The sequence below is a fragment of the Anoplophora glabripennis genome, unplaced genomic scaffold, assembly GCF_000390285.2.
Source record: "Anoplophora glabripennis isolate ALB-LARVAE unplaced genomic scaffold, Agla_2.0 scaffold274, whole genome shotgun sequence".
Taxonomy (NCBI): domain Eukaryota; kingdom Metazoa; phylum Arthropoda; class Insecta; order Coleoptera; family Cerambycidae; genus Anoplophora; species Anoplophora glabripennis.
This window is the reverse complement of record NW_019416630.1, coordinates 391,592-414,034: the sequence shown is the minus strand read 5'-3', so window position 1 is coordinate 414,034 and position 22,443 is coordinate 391,592. Positions and strand designations below refer to the sequence as shown.

The window sequence follows — 22,443 nt, the reverse complement described above, 5'->3', positions numbered from 1 at the left end:
TTACTTTATGTATAATATATCCCCTCATCTCTTCGTTCATTCATCGAAACGACTCTTCTCTTCGACCAAAACATGTTTACGAAGGGTTCATTAGGATGTCCCGAGATGCTATCTTTGCCACTGGGGTTATTTATACATGATTTAAATGCTGAGACGTCTCGAATAAGCTTCAACCGCTCACACATACACAATATATGTATATTTAGTCAAATCATCTAGCATCTAACTGCTCGGCATATCTGAAATTATCTCTAGATTTATTTTAAATGAAAGTCAAATTCTAAATAGCGTAATAATTCCTTACACTATTTATACAGCATGTAATCATGCCAATAGATATTTGAACTTAATTATGTTAAGAGTTCAACTACCAGCGTTTTAAGGATAAGAATTTTGAGAACATTAACAAATCAGATAATGAATATTTTTATGTATTTTTTTACTCAAGGGTTGATTTTTATCAGAAGTACTCCAAATCATTAAAAATGGTATACAGGGTGTCCCAAAAGTATGGAAACAGCACAATAACTTTCGAAAAATACATTTTGAGGAAAAATGATTCAGACAAAAGATTTAGGATTTTTCCCTGGCTATTCAATGGTGACCCTAGATTTGACCTTGACCTTCAAGGTTATTTCTAGGTCAAGTTAATTTTTTCAAATGGGATGCCCTACTTTTGGCCCCGGAAATGAAAAGAGCGGAAAATTTTACGTTCAGATATGTCCTTGACCATTTTCCGAATTTGACCTCTCATGGTCATTAAAGGTCAAATCAAGGTCACGCATGGTCTGGCGCGCTGTTTTGAAAATAACGGGTTGCAAAAAAAATGATCATAACTAACGTTGTAGGATTTTTCCCTGGCTATCTGACGGTGACCCTTGATTTGACCGTGACCTTCATCTTCAAAAACCGCATTATATCAATTTTGGCAAAAATCGGTTGATTTTTGAAATCGCGTCCACCATCTTGGATCCGCCATCTTGGACTAAAATTCCTCAAAAATAGATTTCCGATTCGTAGTCAGCGACCTAAAAACCCCCCTATACCAAATTTGGCGTAAATCGGTAAATTTTTTGAAATCGCGTCCGCCATCTTGGATCCGCTATCTTGGAAAATGGTTAAGGATATATCTGAACGTAAAATTTTCCGCACTTTTCATTTCCGGGGTCAAAAGTAGGGCATCCCATTTGAAAAAATTAACTTGACCTTGAAATAACTTTGAAGGTCAAGGTCAAGGTCAAATCTAGGGTCACCCTTGAATAGCCAGGGAAAAATCCTAAATCTTTTGTCTGAATCATTTTTCCTCAAAATGCATTTTTCGAAAGTTATTGTGCTGTTTCCATACTTTTGGGACACGTTGTATAAGGTTACAATTATTATGGGACCACTGTAAAGTTAATGTTCCAATAGTTTCATGTGTAATATTTTGTCTAGCACTAGGTGGTAATTTTTAAGTTGCGAATTATTTCCACAGAATTTCTGCTAGTGAAGTTGTCTTTATAAATGATTGGTAAAATCAATTTTAAAAATGATTTAACTTTGTATTAGACCAGGGTCGATAATTTTTGAAACCAAAAAAAATTATAATAGGATGAAACCCATTGGAAAAGAAAGAGAATATAACAGAAATTAAAGGAAAAATAATTTACGGGCGATCTGAGGTCGGGAAGGGGTAGGGGGTGAGTTTTTAAGGGTAAAAAACGGTTTCCCTTGATTTCTAGAAAAACTACTAGTCTTATGGAAAAAAGTTAAATGACAAAGTTGTAACTTTGCCATTTAACTTTTTTCCATAAGACTTGTAGTTTTTCCGGAAATCAAGATAAACCGTTTTTTACCCTTAAAAACTCACCCCCTTCCTCTTCCCGACCACAGATCGCCCGTAAATTATTTTTATTTTCGTTTCTGTTATATTCTCTTCCTTTTCCAATGGGTTTTATACTACTATAATTTTTTTTTACTTTTTACCATTTTTGAAGGCTAAGCACTGGTCTATATGTTCCTCCAATAAAGTTAATTCTAATTCCGAATATTTTCTTAAATTCTCATCAAATAAAGAAATTCCTCTATACAGGCTGTTACAAATTCGCTTGTCGTTACAGGGATCTCGAAAACGGTAAGAGATAGCTAGCTTAAATGGGGGCTAAGTTGCGTAATCAGGGGACCAACATTATGCTTCTAAAAAATCAAAGCTAACATGAGTAGTTTTCGAAATATTTGAAAAAAACGATATTTTAGAAATCCGTCTTTGTTTCATTTTTAGCTTGTTTGAGGTGATATTGAAAAAAGAAGAACATTTTCTCAAGGCCACTTTTGCCCTCTATAGAATGGCATAATCAATTTTTATATGTAACGTTTCGTCTCCAGGACCATCATGAACTTCATTTTTTTACACGACCCTGGAAATTTTATTACATGTTTTGCAAGCCATCATGACTCCCAATACCGTACTGTCTCAGCCCGAACCAAATTCAGACGTTTTGTCTCGAAAAATTGATTTTCAATGTATTAGTTCCAAATTTATTTAAATTTTTTAGTTAGATTTCTTTGTTTATTGAATTACCGTACACTGCCAGTGTCGTTAGACCCTGTGAAATCAATTTAGTTATTTAAACTATTACCACTACGCATTAAAATGAAACATTATTAGAGTTTTGTTCCCGTGTCCATAGTTATTTCTAGGCTTCTCGAGTGCTCAAAATTCAAACAAATTCCGATCTATTTTTTTCAGGATATTCATATAAATAGGTACATCTGACATGCTCTTTCACAGTTGCGGTTACAGATATAATAAATTTCGATAATATTACGCTGATCTTCATTTTCAATCTTTGCCAAAACGAAAATGTTGTTGAACATTTCCTGAAATTTTGTAAAGAATAATATTCAGTTTTCGTTTTGGTTGTTCATATGCATTTTTAAGAATTAATTTGTCACAATAAAATTAAAATTGTAATAATGTTTTAATTTTGACGCAACAACTTATTCAGCTATGTATGACCAAGTGATGGTAACACATGTTTTATTGTAACGCATGGTGGTAATAGTTTAAATAACTAGATGGATTTCACAGGGTCTAACGACACTTACAGTGTACGATATTTCAATAAACAAAGAAATCTTAATAAAAAATTTATAAATTTGGAACGAATACATAGAAGATCAATTTTTCGAGACAAAACTGAGGCAGTACAGTATTGAGGGTCATGAAGGCTTGCAAAAAATGTAATACAATTTCTAGGCTCGTATTTAAAAAAATGAAGTTAATGATGGTCCTGGAGAGACGAAACGTTACATATAAAAATTGATTATAACATTCGATAAAAGGCAAAAAGTGTCCATGAGAAAGTGTTCTTCTTTTGTCAATATCATCACCTCAAACAAGGCTCAAATGAAACAAAAATAGATTTCCAAAATTTCAGATTTTTTTTTCAAATATTTCGAAAACTAATCATGTTAGCCTTGATTTTTTAAAGGCATAACGTTAGTCCTCTGATTATGCAACTTTACCCCCATTTAAGCTACTTCGTACCTCTTACCGTTTCTGAGATCCCTGTAGTGAGAAGCGAATTTGCAACGCCTATATAGCAAATTTTAATGCTAAATAAAACTAAAAACATACTTGTTATATTGAAATCATTAAACAACCTTCCAGGATTGTTTTTTTCATGCTGTCGCCTTTCTTTGAAGGTTTGCAACATTATTTACTGATTTCAATATGGCTGTTTGTATGTTTTTAATTAATTTGACATTTTTTATTTTCCGATTAATATTTAATATTACCCATTCGTCTACAGAGTTATTTCCGAGGTTGCATAGACTCTTTTGTACCAAATTTGGCACCTAGGAGTCTATGCGAGTATACCTAATCGTAAATTAATTCAGAGACAAGTTAAGAAAATAGTTGCTTGGAATTAACAAATATTTTTGTGATATACAAGTATGTTTTTAAAATATTGTAAAAAGTAGATTACTAAATTATACATAAAAATATGCTGTACAAAATGTCGGATTAAGTTTATAGCTCCAGATTTATAAATAAAATGGATGGACTTCCATGAATAATATCATATTTATCTCCTTTTCTTTCTAACAAACAAAGTATCTTATAATATAGGCCATTATTCAGAAACAACCCACATTACTCGCTGTACAAAAATAGCATATTTAATTTGATTTTCAAATGAAGAGAAAAGAAAGTACGTTGTAAATTTATAAATAAAATTATATGCTTTTTTATAAACTCACCGTCGCTGAAACGACTGCTATGTAAATATACTTTTCAGAAGTCGTGGAAAAGTTAATGTTTCAGAATATTTTTAGAATTCAGATCTGTTGTATAAATCTGGAACAGAAGTTTAAATTAAAAACACAAAGTAACAAAAAAGGATATTCCTGTGTTATATAGGAATTTGGATTAATATTCGGGAAAACATCCTGGAGATTGAAATATATTTTGAGGACATAATATTGTCGACGTACACGTAGCCCTGATTCACTATGTTTTGACCTCCCCTTTAATTTGTTTCTTTTAAGAGTTAAGAAAATGTGAAATACAAAATTTGCACAAATTTTTATGAATTTTTCGAAAATGATAGTCCAAACAAAATGGCCGCTGATGTTAATTTTGTTAATTTAAATGGAACACCCAGTATATTTTTACAAATTTGGATAAAACGTTCACTGTCGAACATAGTCATATAAGGTTTGTTGGGTCCATCTCTAACAATAAGCGAGATACTGTTAAAGAACGAAACGATGGTTTTTTTATTAAGAAAATAAGATATCTTGTAATTGTTAGGCATCAATTTAGTTAAAATACCTATAGTAGGATCGTATTCGACGCAAAGTAGAGCAAAAAGTTGTCGGTCTTTTATCAAAGGAAAATCGTGTCATCATTTTTAGGAGGCGTAAGACAAATCATTTCAAATTTAAAATGAAATTCAATGTAAAATCTGAAATACCGCTGCATACGCACTGTGTTCTGGTAGTAGCTGTAGTCGCCCAGGTGCATCGAGTGTACGAACTGGTCGGTTATACGTCAAATACTAACCTGGCGAGCTTTGCCGTCAATTAGAGAGCGCTTCCAAAAAACAAGTAAACAACAGTGGCGCGTACAGAGATAAAATGTAGTACATATGTGGAATTTAGGAAACAAATTAGATTTATAATAAATTATATTTGAAATAAATAGTTTATGAAAATAAAGGAATTTTTGTAGGAACAAGGGTGCCAGACCCGAACTGATCCCTTCGTCCCTTCATAATGTATAAAGAAATTATTCAATTTGTAAAACCCTTAAAAGCGTACTTCATTGGTTCCCTTGACAGGCAATGATTTATTACTTTGCATCGAATATGATCCTACTATATACGCATTTTGGACCATATCAGTGTCCGATATGGCAAAATATATTACAGCTAAATCTGTAAATCCTTATGTAATTGGAAAAAGGCAGAAATGCTTGAAAGATGTCTAACAATTACAAGATATCTTATTTTCTTAATATAAAACCATTTTTTTATTTTTTAATAGTCGCATATTATTAGAGATGGACCCAACAAACCCTATATAACTATGCTCCATAGGGAACGTTCTATCCAAATATGTAAAAATATACAGGTTATTCCATTTAAATTGACAAAGTTAACATCAGTGGCTATTCTATTTGGACATCATTTGTTTTTCAACTATCATTTTCGAAAAATTCATAAAAAAACGTGCAACTTTTGCATTTTACATTTTTTTATAACTTTTAAAACAAAAAAGTTAAAGGGGGGTCAAAATATAGTTAATCACTCTGTACATATTTTAAGTAAAATTTACACTGTAAAGATTAGTAGGTACAGTTTTGGAGCTTCTATATCTCGAAAATATAAAAAATATTTAGTTTTGCGAAGTCTTCTAATTTTGTCTGATTTCTATGGTGTCCTATAATTTTTTCGTGAAAAGATTTTTTCGCATAAAATCTAGAAAAGTAAGCGAAACTTTTCAGTCATAATTAATATAAACTCTATTTACTTATATTTTAAATAGAATACCCATACATACAGGGTGGCCTAGAATATATGGGCAATCTCTCGGATTCATACTGGGGGACGTTAAAATAACATGACAAGTTCCTATGAAAATTTTCTCTAGAGGGCCCCTCTACGAAGATACAGGCCCCTAAAGGACGCTCCTGAAAATTGATTTTTTTTATAACTGTTAAAAATAAATAAAAGTGGATTTTTTTTAATTCATCGGTTTATTTCTCTTTACGGATATAATAAAGATCATATTATACAAAAATAGGTTTTTCTCGAAAACTCTAGGGAAAATTTTTAGTCTTCTCATTTATTTTAACGTCCCCTATATAAATCTGAGAGATTGCCCACATATTATGGGACACCCTGTATATGAAATAGTATGTCGCTATGGTACACTTAATTGACACAATTATATCAAAGAACAGTTCATTTATAAAAAATAATTCTAGGTGTTTAAACGTGGAAAATAATAATAAGACATCGGTTAAACGGAAATTTTAAACAAATTTCAAAAATCATAAAATATATAAAAAATGTAAGTTTGGTGTCTCAAACATAGGAAGCTAAAGTATTAATAGGTTAATGGAATTATACGCTGTTTTAGGAATGGACTGACGAAAATTTTTTAAACTAAAATAACATAAGAATTTTTAAAATGTAATTTGGTTTCAAAAATTATAGTCACTTCTGGTTACCGGAAGTGAAAAAGAAATTGTAACGGTAGTATTGTGTATTATCTACTTAAAAGTGACAAAGATAGCATAGGTAGTTAAGTAAGAAAACTCTTTACAAGAATACTATGATTAAGAAAAATCATTTGCCACTAAATCTTAAAAAAGAAGAAACAATAAAAAGACTGAATTATTATAGTGCACAAACACCGTCTAACTGATTGATTTCCGAGCTGGTTGCCACGTCATTGGTTTAGATTTCCGGACATTTTGAAAGATATACCACTCTTCCTTAAAAGAAACTTTGAAGTTGGATAATAAATACTCTGGCCAGTATTTGTATTTGTTGATTTTAGCCGTTTCCAAAGGACCCCGCATAAACCTTATGGGTATGAATTCTCAAGGCACTTTCATTCGAAATATCTCTAAAATAGGGGTAGAAAAACTAAAACATTTATATCTTAGGTTGTTATGAGATTGTTCACCTGTTTGGAAGCATTCTGTACGGCTAAGAGCATGTGTTGAAAAATCCTCGAGCCGTGTCCACCTGGAAACACCCTTCAAATAGGGGTAAAAAATGTTTAGGATTTCTACACATATGCTCTTAGCCATATAGAATGATTTATTGAAATAAAAAAAAACGTGGATAATCTCGTAATAACTTGAGATATGAATATTTTAGTTTTTCAACCCTTATTTTGGGGGAGCCTCGGGGGTAGAGTTGATTTCCATTCCAGATACATATTATGAATACTTAAATTGATCCAAACCCGATAAATAATACAAGAATGGATAATAGTAATTTTCAAAAGTGTTCCTTTCCATTTTCAGGTTCATAGAAATATTCAATTGTTTGAGACTTTGCGCCCTCGATATCTCGAAAACTGTTAATATCCGGACTTTGGGCCTATAAACACTTTTGTCAAGTACAACATATCAAAAATTCAAACGAATCGACCGGAAACTAGAACCCATTGTGTGGGTCCTTCCTTTCAGGAAGTTCTAGGCACTTACCTAGGTTGGAATTATTACGATTTTTCTGAATTTCTATTCCTTTTTTGTAGAGCTTTGACCAAAATCTTCTCCCTTATTAGAATATTGATATTACTTAGACCCATCGCATGACCTGTATCTGCCCTGTTTCGCAATTGCTGATTTATCTCCGTTATCATTCCTCAGTGTTCTTTTACCTCTTGTTAACATGTTTCTGTATTTGTCCAAAATACACTTTGTCACATGTACATGGGATCCAGTATATTAGAGACTTGCATGGTTCTGCAGCCCGTCTTGGGAATTTAACCGAGAATTTCTTGGGATTTCATCAAACACCCTATAAAGAAAAAAGTTATAGGTCAGTGATTTCAAACCCACTACCGGGAAAACTCGGGCCGATAATATTTAGTTTCAGAGTTTCTTTGGAAGAACAGGGTCTAAAAGTCTAAGTTCAACCACTAAGTTCAATAACTGCCAATACCATCTAATTTATCGATAGTATAATACAGTATAACAATACATTTACATAAATACACACTGCTTTGCACTTATTTAGATTTATTTCATTGGACGTCTGCTACTCACTTTTAAAGTAAAACAACTTCATTTTGTTCCACATTTTATCTGGTTTTCTAAAAAGCCTAGTGATTCATATTATTTTTGGAAAAAGTAGAAGAAAAAAGTAAGTTATTTTAATAATATTTAAATTTCGACTTAATTGAGAAGTGTGTTGTTTAACAGAACAATCTGTATAATATCCACACGTAAAATTTGAAAAAGCTATCCATTAACGTTAAAAGAATCTCATTTGATTCAACTGTCAAAATGGTTATAAATTGAATAGAATCGCTGAAATAGAAATTATAGAGTTTGCAAATAAAAATTCGGAAACCACGACAATGTTAAAAACATTATTATCAGTCACAGGCCAGAGAAAAACGTATATTTTTTGCTCTGCGTTCTCAACAGTTAAACATAATTATAAAAAATAATCGTCAATACAAGTACCTTTAAATTATACTGATTTCTATCAATACTCCCTTCATAATAATGCTCTTAACATTGTTTTAGTTTGGACCTTTAACAGTGAATGACCCACAATACGAGTATTATAAGTAATTTTGGAAAATCTGAAAAATGATTTTAATTCGGTAGATAACTGTTTGACAGTTGAAATCCCTTAAATCTCATTTAATTCCTAAGCCATTTGTTAGTTTTATTTAAATTTTATTTACTCTTTTTTTTATTTAATTTGATGCGTGGAACCAATAATAAAAAATAAATAACACAGGTCAACAAGGGTCAAGAAGCAGACACACTAATATGCATTCCCGAAGGATTTTGGCGCGCTGAATCCGAATCTGGCAGCAGAATTGCTCTATCACATGAAGTTTTTGAGATATCCTATCCTAAAAGTGCAAAAACACTATTTTTCGTCATATTTGAGGTTGTGTAATAATGCCATCTATTCTTTTTACAAAAAAATACATATAATTTAAAAGTACAAGGCTCCCTCTTTCGAATGCCGTTGAGTTTGCTCAAATATCTTTTTTTTTCGTTGAGATATCACATGTTGAAATTTCTCAGTTTATCAGTTTCTTAATATGCGAAAATCTACTAAGGATCCCTTAGACGTCAAACAATTGATTGCAGTTCAGAAACTTCATACTCAGAAACCTTCAATACATACGAACTCAAACTCACAAACTCAAAATCCACAAATCCACAAACCCCAAACCCACAATCCCTAAACCCACAAACCCCAATCCCACAAAACCCGATGCGACAAACTCCAAGCTTACAAACCCCAAGATCACCAACTCCAAACCCACAAATCGCATGGGTATGAAGTTTTTGAATTGCAATCGACTGCTCGATGTCTAAAGACGGTTTTCCACTAAACGGACAAAACAAAAACAAAATACAAACTTGTGTCGAATAAAACAGAACTGTAACTTTTCGCAAACTTTTTGAAGACTGGCGTGTTTTGCGACAGTTGGAGTTTTGTTTTTTGGGTCCCGCTTCAAAGAGGCGGTTTTCCACTAAACGGACAAAACAAAAACAAAACACATACTTGTGTCGAATAAAACAAAACTGTAACTTTTCGCAAACTTTTTGAATACTGGCGTGTTTTGCGACAGTTGAGTTTTGTTTTTCGGGTCCCGCTCGAAAGCGGTCACATCAAAAGGTTTCGACGTGTTTTGAAACTCAAGTCTGTTTAGTGGAAACGGTCGTGTTGTGTTTTCTATTTAAGTGATTCAATCCAATATCTATGTTGGCGTTTTCTTCTTCCCAAAAACGATATTTTAATCATTAATGAATTATAGCTATTAAAAAATATATATGGGTACGGTTAAAGTGTTTACTTGGCTAAGATACAAACTAACCAAGTAAACACTTTAACCGTGCGTATACCACGAACTCCATCGATGGATATCTGGGAAACCGCTATATTTTTTTGAAATTGTGATGGCGTGATACGGACTGTGGAGCCTACCAAGCTAAAATATTTTCAAGGTCATCGTATTTCCGGTTATACCGGAAGTTGATACTAACTTTCTTATTTTAAATGGAACCCCTTGTATATTATTGCAAAAAAATTAGGGGTTTCCATTTAAAAATTTCGAGTTTTCCACATATTCTGAACTTCATATTCGATAAAAAAAATTTGACCACCCTGTATAAAAACTGGAAAATTTTCATGTCAAATTCGATAAAGTAGGTCTTCCTCTACAAAATATCCAATTAGCACAAAAAAATAAACCGGGAAAACTAAATTTTGCTGATAGTCTGCATCTGTCAATTTTTGTTTAAAAATCGAAATATCTCGGCAACGGTCAATCCTAAGTATGGAGTGTGCTATGTTTTCAACTTAAAAATGGATGATGTTTCCAAAAATGCAATAATATATAGGGAGTTCCATTTAAAATAAGAAAGTTAGTATCGACTTCCGGTGTAACCGGAAGTATGATGACCTTGAAAATATTTTAAATTGGTGGGCCCCACAGTCCGTATCACACCATCACAATTTCAAAAAAAATCGTTAGAGCGGTTTCCCAGATATCCATCGATGGTGTTCGAAGTGGGACACTCTGTAGACACATTTTTTTTTCCAAGGACTTCAGTATAAACCAGCCATAACTAAGAATAAAAATATGTTCTGACTTCCTCGCGACAACCAGTGGAAAAGGACTGAAAACAAAAACAAAACTCGAACAAAATGTAGCCCGCTTGATGGAAACAAGAGTTTTGGGTTTGTTTCAGTTTTGTATTTGTTTTGTTCTAGAAAACACAAACAGGACATAAATTCAACTGTCCGTTTAGTGGAAAACAGCCATAAGAGATCCTTAGTAGATTTTGCATATTAAGAAACTGAGAAACTTAAAAATTTACACGTAATATCTCAACGAAAAATAAAAAAAATTGAGCAAACTCAACGGCATTCGAAGGAGGGAGCCTTGTACGTTTAGATTCAATGTATTAGTTTTTTTTTAAAAGAATAGATTACTACATAACCTCAAATATGACGAAAAACAGTGTTTTTTGCACTTTTAGGTTAGGATATCTCAAAAACCTGACGTGATAGAGCAATTCTGCTGCCAGATTCGGATTCAGCGCACCTAAATCCTTCGGAAATATATATTCAAGTTTCTGCTTCCAAACAAAAGTTAAATTTTGTTGGTCTGTATAATTAATCATAGCCAACTGTACGAACACAAATAACCTAAAGCACAGAAGCAAACGTCCAGTGCAATGAATTTATTGTATGAAACGCACAAAATATTATTTTAACAATTTTGGCGATTCGCTAAGATATTAACAGGTTGTTCTAGGCTAATGTGTCATCGAAGGTAATTTCACAGAAAACCTCTAGCAACTGTCATTAAAACAACAACTCCAGCATGATGTTTTCCATAAACTTTATTTCCACGATTTTAATTTTTAGGGTACGCAACACCCTTATCATCATCGAGACCAACCAGGAGGTTTGGTGCTCCCAAAGTTGTCGATGCAGCCGCCGAAAAAGAAATGCAGCAACTTCGGGAAGCCAGGGCTGCCCGTTTGGCATTTATTCAAGAGGAAGAGAAGAGGGAGAAACCATCTACCGACGTAGAGGACGCTGTAAAGGCGAAAAAGAAGCAGGAGGAAGAGAGGTTAGCGGAAGAGAAGTGAGTGCAAAAATTGGCACAACTTTTTGGTTCTAAATTTTCATTACTTGCACTACATACCCAAATAAAAACAAATGAAAAGTCTGTTATAGCAAATATCTAATAGTTGAAAATTTAGTTACAATAACCAGTTAGGTTAGTGATATTTTTTTTTAATCTTTTCAGATGACACTAATTATACAGGATGTTTTTCCATACTTTCTGAATACATTTAGTCAAAATTAACAAAGAAAGAACAATTGTTATCAATATATATAATCTAAATATGATCATGAAACATAGATTTTGATAAATTTTTCAAGAACTGCAGAGTTTGGTAGAGAGGTGCGATATTTTTGCGATCGATATAATAATAGTAGTGGAGGGAATAACAGTACTGGAATATCTGACAGGTCCTCGTTAGTAGATGCCAGTGAAGATGTTAGAATCCAATTTCGCAGAATTCTGCCAGCTGAAAGTTAAGGCTCTTTATTAAAAAAACTAACTCTAGAAAGCAATATCAGATGCCATAATATGAAAAATTCCACCAAGTTCCTTCATAGTTCCATAAGTTCTATAGTTGTTAACTTGTATTTTAATAATTAGAATTCTGGTAACTTATTTTATATAAAGGACACTATATCAAGTTACAGTGGCTCTATACAAGACAGTGGCGATAATAGCGATTAAACCCCGCCCATCCGCCATGTTGCATCCAATGTCAAATTAAAAGTAACTTTTATAAAATATAAATTAAAGACAAGAGTATTTTTCTTATAAATTTTACGCACAGATTTTAAGCAAGTAACTCCCTTGCAAAGTGATTTTAAATAATGAATTAATGTAGAATCTACTTGTGCAATAGGGGAGGACAAATATATATTAGTAGCAACTATTGGTTTTTATTTTCTAGGCAAGTAAAATTAAGCTTACTTACATTACACAATGAAATTTATTGAGTTTACATTACAAAAATAAATACTTACTACTATTTGTTACAATAAATGTCCAGCAACACTTTTACTTGCAAGCTTTTTTATGCTTTTTGGCATTCTTTGGAAGCTATGTTTAATCGGAACATAATAAATCTTTTAACAATATTATATTTGATCTGATGACAATTTGGTAGATCTAAATTTAAACCAGACATTTCTTTTAAGAAAAACTCTTTTAAATTTATGTTTTGTCAAGATACAATCGCAAAAAATGTTGTAAAACACTTTCCATCTGCAAGAAGAAATAAAATTACCACTTCATTGGAAAAAAGAGTGCATGTTCTCTAAATATCTTAAGTACGGTAAATTTTGAAAATGTTTTATAAATCGGCGTTTTAGAACTAACAGCGTGTACACAGTTTGTACAAGTTTTTGATGTTTTAACGATACTTTGAACAATATATCCGTACACATTATAAAGAGAATTTAATTCACTAAAACTAAGATTAAATTTTGGTTCTTCTATGGTAGCAGGAACCTTAACTTCCTTAGGTGTTATATTTTTTGTTATAGTGTCCAAAAAACCTGAAAGAAATTCACGGTTGTCGTCCTTATAGGAACTTCTGCAAACATTATAACTATCCCTTAGCACAGAATACCCAATATAGTATCACTAATAATCACCAAAATTAAAATAAAACAATACAAATATTGAATAACACCATAAGAATGCTCCTGACACCATGACACATCACAGATGAATTTGACACTGGATGCAACATGGCAGCTAAAATCACGTGGACCAATTAAAAATGATACACTCTATTGTCGCCACTGTCTTGTATAGAGTCACTGTATATCAAGTTATATGGAGAGATTACTAGAATATAAATTGCAAAATTTCATATACAGTTGAACTGTTGGATCTTTACGTTCACGTCATCAAACAGTCGTATGAACTAGATTTGAAACGAGTTCAAGTCAGTGGTTGTAATCATGAATGTTCATTTAAGAAATAGTGAGGATTCTCATTTGTATAATGAAAAATGTTTTGTGATTTTTTGTATCATAACAACATATTAAAATCCACTAAAACCAAACAAACTTAACCTCGATTTACTGAAACAATCACAGAACTGACAGAAACTCCATGTGTGACAACAAAGTACGTAGGAAACGATGTTAGTCAAATATTTTACACTACATTTTAAGCAACTACAATATGTCTGACTCTTTCTCAGTCATCCGGGAAAATTAATAACCTCTGTCGGAACTAAATAGTATCAGTCGCATAACACATGAACGTGATTGCTTGTCTTTTTCTGTCATTAGTTAATTCACGTTGATCAATAATTGAACATTTGTCTTTTATATTGATGTATGTTGATGACGTGAACGTTAAAGACCAGCGGTTCAACTGTATACCTAACTAAATACACTTCGGGGAAACATATTTGTTTTTGTATAGCTATATATTATTATGGAGTGAATATTTGTCATCTCAAATAATTGTTAATATACACTGTGGACCATTTTGGTGAACATAATACAGTGCTTTCGAAAAGTAACGAATAAATTCATTATTTTTTAAATTGAGAAGTTTTCGAAAAAATCCCCTGGCACGTCGATTTTGTTTTTAAAAAAGACACTTTTTGACATACGACCCATATTTGTGACGTCATCGTTGTTCGAGATATGACGTCATCGACAATTTTTTTAAATAACAACCCCCAATTTTGACCATGCCATTTGAAAGAGCGTGTCATTCTACACACGCATCGTCAAAAATCATGGTTGCCTGACAGTAGCCTTAGCGACAGAGAATGTTTTTTATTGCTGTCAGATAAAAACTTGAAATCGTACTTTATTAAATAGTTTTTTCGTTTTTTTGAGTTATTTCTTTAGTTCTTATATTTTGTTTGGCAAAAGCAGTGCGTTTGAAGTGTTTATTGAGTAGTAACTTTGTCATTTTATAAAAAAAATGGTTCAATTAACTGAACGAGAACGAATTGAAATTCTTTGCATGATCGGATTTGGAGACAAGATGCGCACCCAAAAAGAAGTAGTTGAATTGTTCAATGAAACTCATCCTGATCGACATCCCATTAGCCAAAGCATGGTAAGCAATATTGATATTGATACCGTAACTTTGGACATGTTCGTGATCTTCCTAAATCTGGTCGACCGTCAAAATCGGTAGATGATGAGCTTAATGTTTTGTTGGCAATACAAGAAAATCATCACTCAACACTTAACCAATTGGCTTCTGATTTCAATATGGCAGCGTCCACAGTTCACAAAATTATAAAAAAGCAAAGTATCATCCTTATAAGGTATGCCTTGTTCATGAGTTATCTGAAGACGACTTTGATCGGCGAAATCAATTCTGCGAGCAAATGCAAGAACTATGCAATAATGATAATAATTTCGTAAAAAACGTAATTTTTTCTGAAGAGGCTACGTTTGTTTTGAACGGCCATGTCAATAGGCAAAACTGCCGTTATTGGGCTGCCGAGAATCCCCGATGGATGATGGAGTATCACACTCAAAGTCCCCAGAAAGTAAATGTGTGGTGCGGCATAGTCGACGGAAGAATTCTGGGTCCCTATTTCTTTGACGTCAACCTAACTGGTGCAAAATATTTGGATTTTCTTCGAGACGACCTCATTCCTGAACTAATAACTTTATATCCAGATATAGAGGGACATGATATTCCAAGAAATGACATTTTATCCGTGCTTATTTGGATGAGCTGTTCCCGAATCGTTGGATAGGGAGAAGGGGCCGATTTGACACCCTTAGATTATTTCTTGTGGGGATACTTAAAAAGCAAAGTGTACGTTACTAGACCGGTTAATTTAGAAGATTTAAAAGCAAGAATTCGTCACGAGATACATCGTATACCTCCTGAAGTTATTGATAATGTCCAAAAAGAATTTATTAATCGTCTTGGCTACTGTCAGGCAGCCAACGGTGCACAATTTGAACATTTAATTTTGTCGATTTTTACATAATTTTCAGTATTGTGAAAATTAAATTTTAAAATCTTCAAACATTATTTTCTTGAAATTTTTGTTATGTAACACCATAATTTTTCATGATGTGTATGTAGAATGACACGCTCTTTCAAATGGAATGGTCAAAATTGGAGGTTGCTATTTAAAAAAATTGTCGATGTCGTCATATCTCGAACAACGATGACGTCACAAATATGGATCGTATGTCAAAAAGTGCCTTTTTTAAAAACAAAATCGACGTGCCAGGGGATTTTTTCGAAAACTTCTCAATTTAAAAAATAATGAATTTATTCGTTACTTTTCGAAAGCACTGTATATTGGTACCTTGGAAACTTTAAGAGATAGGAAAATGATTAAATGGGGAAAGTTTTAGACAGTGTTTTTGAAATATTTTCTTGCTTATATTATATCATTAAAAAGCCAAAAGAATACTCTATTTGATCAGCTTAAAATTCAATATGACGCCCATAAGAAAAAAGAAAGTTAATGATGGTTTCTCGCAACCGAAACATGGCAATAAAAATCTAAATATACAGTAAAATTCCTCGAAAAAACTTGCTGTGAGAAAGTGTTTTCAGATTTTAAAAATTTGACTAATTCATGCATCCAAATGGTCCACACTGTATATGTATATGCTTGAAAAGTAGATGGACAACTTTATCATCCGTTTCAAAGAATACTTGGACAAAATCAGTAGTCATTTGAATGACGCCATTTAGTGCAGTTTTTTAAAATCGTCACATCTGTTTGCCGAACACTGTATTTAAATGTTGAATTTGGTAGCTCCATCATGATAACGACATACGTATAAAATTTAAACAAAAACTAACCCCCTAGCATCGGAATTAGGGAAACGATGGAGTTTCATTTGTCAAAGGAAAGATATTTGGCTTCGCATAAAGTCTTCTTTATATATTTCCAATGAAAATTACAGAACGCACCTTGGACATTTTTAGAATGTAGCTACTGCCAGGGAATTAGGTATCTGCGCTGAGATAAAAGCCTATAATTTCATTGGTTTGAGTCACTGAAAAAATTACTTATTACCTCAAATCTTCCGAAAGATCGTAGAGCCTATAAAATCCATCTTGTTTTGTTAATTTTGACGAGCGGAATGAATTCTGAAAATTGGTCTGAAGGTCGCTATTACACCCTATATATCTACAATATATTGTCAAAAAGTAGTTTGATATATAAGTAAAAGCGCACTTACACAGGTTACTTTAAATAATCATTACAGATCATTCAAAGTGAATTAATTGCGACTTAATTTGATATTTACACATTGTACTGAAAGGGAAATACTTGTTCAATATTCAGCTCGTCTACAATTTTATGTAAGAATTTGCCCCCATTTGCAGCATTTTGCATGTTCAAAGTGGTCGAAATGAGTCTCTCTGAGGTGGGATTTTATTTTGAAGAGAAAGTAGGGGATTGTAGGGGACTAGGTGGGAGCAGTATTGTTGTTTTGAAAAGCGTTAGAATAGAGCGTTGGAACAAACAAAGCTGTGTGACAGGCGTCGTGATGGAATATCCGTGATGCGCCGAACTCGGAAGGACCTCTCAAACTTCTAAATAAAAAGTCTCATTAACTGCGTCTCGGCGGGTATAAATTCTTTGCGAATGACACCTCTTGAGTGAAAGAACATAATCTCCATCGACTACATTCGGAATTATAAAACGGAAGTGTATCATCTGCAATTTTGCCGTTTACTCTCTGGATCGTACTCGGACATCCAAGATTAGGCACGTTTGATCTCTCTACTCAGTCCGCTTCTTTGACAAATAATGATTGATGTCCTCATTTCGATAGCCCCATTTCAGAAACAATGGCTCCGACGGTCAAATGGCTATCTGTGTCAGAACAGCTTTGACGTGGACAATATTTTCTCGTCTTCAACGTTTTCTCTTCCATCTTTCCAACTATTTCAATCGTCAATTCACCCCTCCTTGCTTATTTCCCTCCTCGACTGATTTAAGGGAGATCTTAGGGGCCATAAAAAATATCAGCCCTATTACTTTTGGGGCGCACCTAGCTCTTGCGTCATCATCCCAATGATCATATTTGATGATTTATTGTATACTTGTATACAACATGCTTGTCATTTTTCATTCATGATTTGTCTGCAATGATCATGCAACCCGCATGAATCCGACAGAAGGTAAATTATATATTACATGAAAAATACAGGAGCAAAAAGGAGCAGTTTTTTATTATTTTTTTGTATTTTGTTTAAGTATTTTTGTTTCTGTGGAACAAATTTTTAATAGAACACTCTAATTTTAGGGCGTTGGCAGAAGAACAAGCAAGAAAAGAAGCTCAAGCTAGAAAAGAAGAAGCGGCGAGGAAAGCAGAGTTAGCCAGGCAAGAAGCACTTGCTGCTCAAGCTGCCGCCGAAAGAGCCGCAGAACTGGAAAGACAAGCCGAGTTAGCAAGACAGGAAGAATTAGCTAAACAGGTGAAATATGGAGTGACAAAGAAAACAATTTTGTTTCAACAATTTAAAAATTTAGAATTAATAATATGTTGATGTTACACATTAATTAGACTAATTTTTTTTTCAGAGGTACTTGATGTTTATTTTTCTGTCACTAGTTTTTGCTAGTCTTAGAATCAAAACTTTTTTGACATGGACTTTGATTATAAAATGGCGTAATAACCTATCAACATAATTAAAATTTTATTTTAACAGAGTGTTTTTGTCATAGCTTTGAAGTATTTCCTGTTCGCAGGCTGAGATCGAGAGAGCTCGCCAAGCAGAAGAGGAACGGCTCCGCTTAGAGGAACAGCGCAGATTAGAAGAAGAAGCCAAAGCCGAAGAAGAACGCCAACAGCTGTTGCGACTAGAAGAGTTAGCGCGACAGGCTGAGGAAGAGAAGGAGGCCGAGCTCGCCCGACAAGCCGAGGAGCTTGCTGAGTTGGCGAGACAAGAGGCCGAACTAGCTGAAGAAGCTAAAAAACAGGCGGAAATAGAAGAATTGGCAAGACAAGAAGCAGAACTTGCTGAATTAGAACGACAAGAAGCAGAACTGGCTGAACTGGAAAGAAAGGAAAAAGAACTAGCGGAGTTAGCCAGACAGGAAGCTGAGGAAGCTGAAAGGGCCAGACAAGAAGCTGAAGCTGCCAAGAGGGAAGCTGAACTAGCAGAACTCGCCAGACAGGAAGCCGAGCTGGCTGAATTGGAAAGACAACAAGCAGAACTGGACGCCCTGGAGGCAGAAGCTAAAGCCCTAGAAGAGGAACCTCCAGTGGAAGAAGAGGAAGAAGCTCCAGCAGCGAAACGCGCAGCAAATGAAGACGAGGAAGATGAAGAAACGAGAAAGCAGAGAGAAATGGATGAAATCATACAACAAAAATTTGAATTAGCTGAATTGGAAAGGCAGCAAGCCGAGCTTGATGCTCTGGAAGCTGAAGCCAAAGCTCTAGCGGGTGATACTGATGAGACAGCTCAAGACGATGAAGATGAACCAGCTATTGCTGAAGACGTTCCTGGAGTCCAATCCGATGCGGAGGAGCAAGAAGATCTTTAAGTATCATCATTAAGTTCATGTTCGAATTTAAGACTATTACAAATTTCACAGTGCTTTTATTCTTTGCTTCTTTGGAATCGTGGCATTTAGTTATTGCATTTCACTAATTTTTTATTTTTGTTTTCGTAGGTAACTGTTTTGTTTTGTGTCCAGTCAACATTGAGATTGTTAATTATTAACTAAGAATTATTTTACATTCATGTTCATTTGCTGCACCATTTGCTTCAATCAGGATTTAGATTTTTATATAATTGTATAAAGTTTATTGCGTTTTTAATAATTTGTTAATATTTATTAACAACTGTTAATTAACTTGTAAAAAGGATTAACCTTTTTTAAAAAGACAATACGGTAAAACCTGTAATTTAAAATACTATGTATTTAAACAATTGTTTAAAATGTTAAAAGGAAATAGTATTAAATACACAGATTAATACGTAACTAAATTATCTTATAAACACTAAATTATTGATAACATTTGTAACCTTGCCATGAAATTCAGTTTGTCCTGTACCTAATATGTCGTTGTACTGGAGCTCTTTACAAATAAATCTGATAGTGTATCGAATTGATGTTCGTTTTATTACTCTTGAGCAATAATAGAGTACTAAAAAGCAACCACGTAATAAATACATTAAGATTACGTGAAGTCAAATAACAACTCCAATTTTATTTTTACTCCTTCAGGATCAGTGCGTTAGTATAGAGAGGCGTACACGGTGGAATACTTTTCTCTATGTTCCTAGTACTTTAAGAGTAATACAAAATAAAAAATGTCTAAATAGTTATCTAACGACTAACTAAGAAACAGTTTAGTCATGTGTAAATTCAAAAGGTTCGACTCGCAAAATGAAAATAATAAAAAAATGTAATGATCAGCAATATTGCTTCGAACATATACGTGAAGTAATTGAAATCATTTCTAACCAGTCAAATAGCTTTTGCTTCATTACTTTTAACTGAAAATTTCTACTTTGCAACTCATCATCCTGAAATTTTCATCTTCTCCACACAGTTTATGGCTTCTGAACTTGCTATACGATAAGCATTAACATTTTTCACCAGCCCATTATAAAGATAATGAATTGGACGTATCCTACCAGTGAACCATTAATCATTTTCGAACATATTAACCCTTAAGCTGAATCTCGCTTACTCTTACCGACGTATCCATCAACCCTTAGCACTGGATTTGTGAGAAAACATTTTGTCTGAATTTATCAATAACCTTTTAAGGTGATGCTCATTTGTCTTCATGATGGCACATCCTGATATTTTATTTGAGGTCTAATAATCTCTGTTTAAACTATTCTCTTGTCTCTAAGGATGAAGTAGTAGGAAGTTGCGCAATCCATTTTCAATAGAAAGGCAACTATGGAAAAAGACATCTTCTACGAGAACAAGCATATTATCAAAACCGTACATTAAATTCTAATTTAATAAAGACAGTAGCATTAAATTTGTTGGATTTTGCACAATGGGGTTGTACAATGTTGTACAAAAAATTAAAGATATACTTTTAGATAATTTTGTATGTTTTTAATCAGTTTCTGGTTTGAAATCATTTTGTTCAACAAAAGTACTGAACTTCATTTATGTAATTTTCTAGAGATTGGGCATTAGACAATTTTTTATAGCAAATGTAAAGATTGCGATTGAATTCATGGTTCAGTTGCTATAAGGACAATCATCACAAACAAAAGCCGTCATGCCTTAAATGGCGATTTCATTAACAGATAGCTAATGTAATTTAGACGACAATTAGAAATATGAACTGCTATTCAAAGTTCAGTCACATGCAATATACTAAACGTGAAATCGTAGCCGAAATATAGCTTATAAAACCAGTGACCTAAACCAGCATAAACAATAAATTTAACAACACTTGATATTATGGAAGACAACTACTCTGCGGACTAATGCCTCGACCACCATCGAGTCACAATATCTAATAAACAGTTAAGATCATTCGTCAGTCAGTAGAACCACTAAAACTATAACTGTAGATAGACATCAAACTAGCTAGATCGTTCGTTCGTCGTCTCACGTGTGTTTACTGATGATGATAATGGGAACTAATGAGTCGAAACCAGTGGTGGTTCTACTGGCAGATGATCTTAGCAATTTACTATTTACTAAAGCATTAGTCTGCAGAGTAATTGTTTCCCACAATAGGTAAAAACATTATGTTTCGCATAGTGCGACAATGGTCTTGATTTCGTAGTATCTGCTTTCTGACTATATTGAAGACTAGACGTAGCAGTGATCATTTAAATTGTAATGCACTTTGTCTGTTAATTGTTGCCAACAAATTTTATCACTAAACAGCTGTTGAGCAAATGCAGCATCTGCCTGGACATGGGAATTCTAATGATTTAAGGGAGCGAACAATTTTTCGCATAAGTATACAGGGTGTCCCGGTACTTGATACAAAAAATTCGAGTGCAAATAGATGAGGTCAAAATAATGTCAATTCTTCATATAAATTTTTTTCATATGGGGCTTTCATTAACAAGTTACGGGCACCCAAAAGTGAAAATTAAAAAGCTATTTTTATTTACAGTCGCTAAACTATTAACTTCAGCATGATGCAAATTCGGTGATCGATAACACATGCGTAAAGCTTGTTTTTGATGTAAGTGAAACTTCATTATGCCCAGAACGCCAGGGACGGACTATGCCCAATAGTTAACAACCCATAATTTTTGCATAGATGACGATCGCAGATGCCTATATCAAAAATAAGTTCCCTGAAGAATTTGCCAACGATAATACCCTCTTGGTTCAACTCGGTAAAATTAACAGTTTAGGAGATATTAGTGATTTTATGTCACAGTGCACATCGAGCGGCGCCTCCACCATTTTTTGTTTTTAATTTTTAATTGGTCATAATTACTATGTTAGAACCTTACATACTTTTAAAATAAGAGCCTAGAATATCTCACTATCTGCTAATGCAATTTTCAGTAACGAAATTTGATAAACACACTTTACACAACACAAAATAAATAAAACAAAACAAGAATAAGTTAAAGTAAGTTAAAAAAATATTTAAAAGAAAGAAAACTATAAAAATAAATTTTCAGTATGGGTACTTTCCACCTCCACACACTTCCTAAGTC

The 22,443-nt window shown here is 33.4% G+C and overlaps 1 protein-coding gene across 2 annotated transcripts in view; it reads left to right on the top strand.

The window, feature by feature from the left end:
- Positions 1-19,893, top strand: part of LOC108908811 (vicilin-like seed storage protein At2g18540) — a 51,175-nt gene extending 31,282 nt beyond the window's left edge. Inside the window, exons 2-4 of one of the 2 annotated variants that reach the window (XM_018712955.2) lie at positions 11,637-11,844; positions 18,078-18,249; positions 18,524-19,893. In XM_018712955.2, coding sequence (XP_018568471.1) covers positions 11,720-11,844; positions 18,078-18,249; positions 18,524-19,321 — 1,095 coding nt within the window. In that variant the 5' untranslated portion in view covers positions 11,637-11,719 and the 3' untranslated portion in view covers positions 19,322-19,893. Of the gene's footprint in view, positions 1-11,636; positions 11,860-18,077; positions 18,250-18,523 lie in introns of both variants that reach the window. The other variant, XM_018712954.2, reaches the window with a different exon arrangement.
- Positions 19,894-22,443: the final 2,550 nt, after the last annotated feature.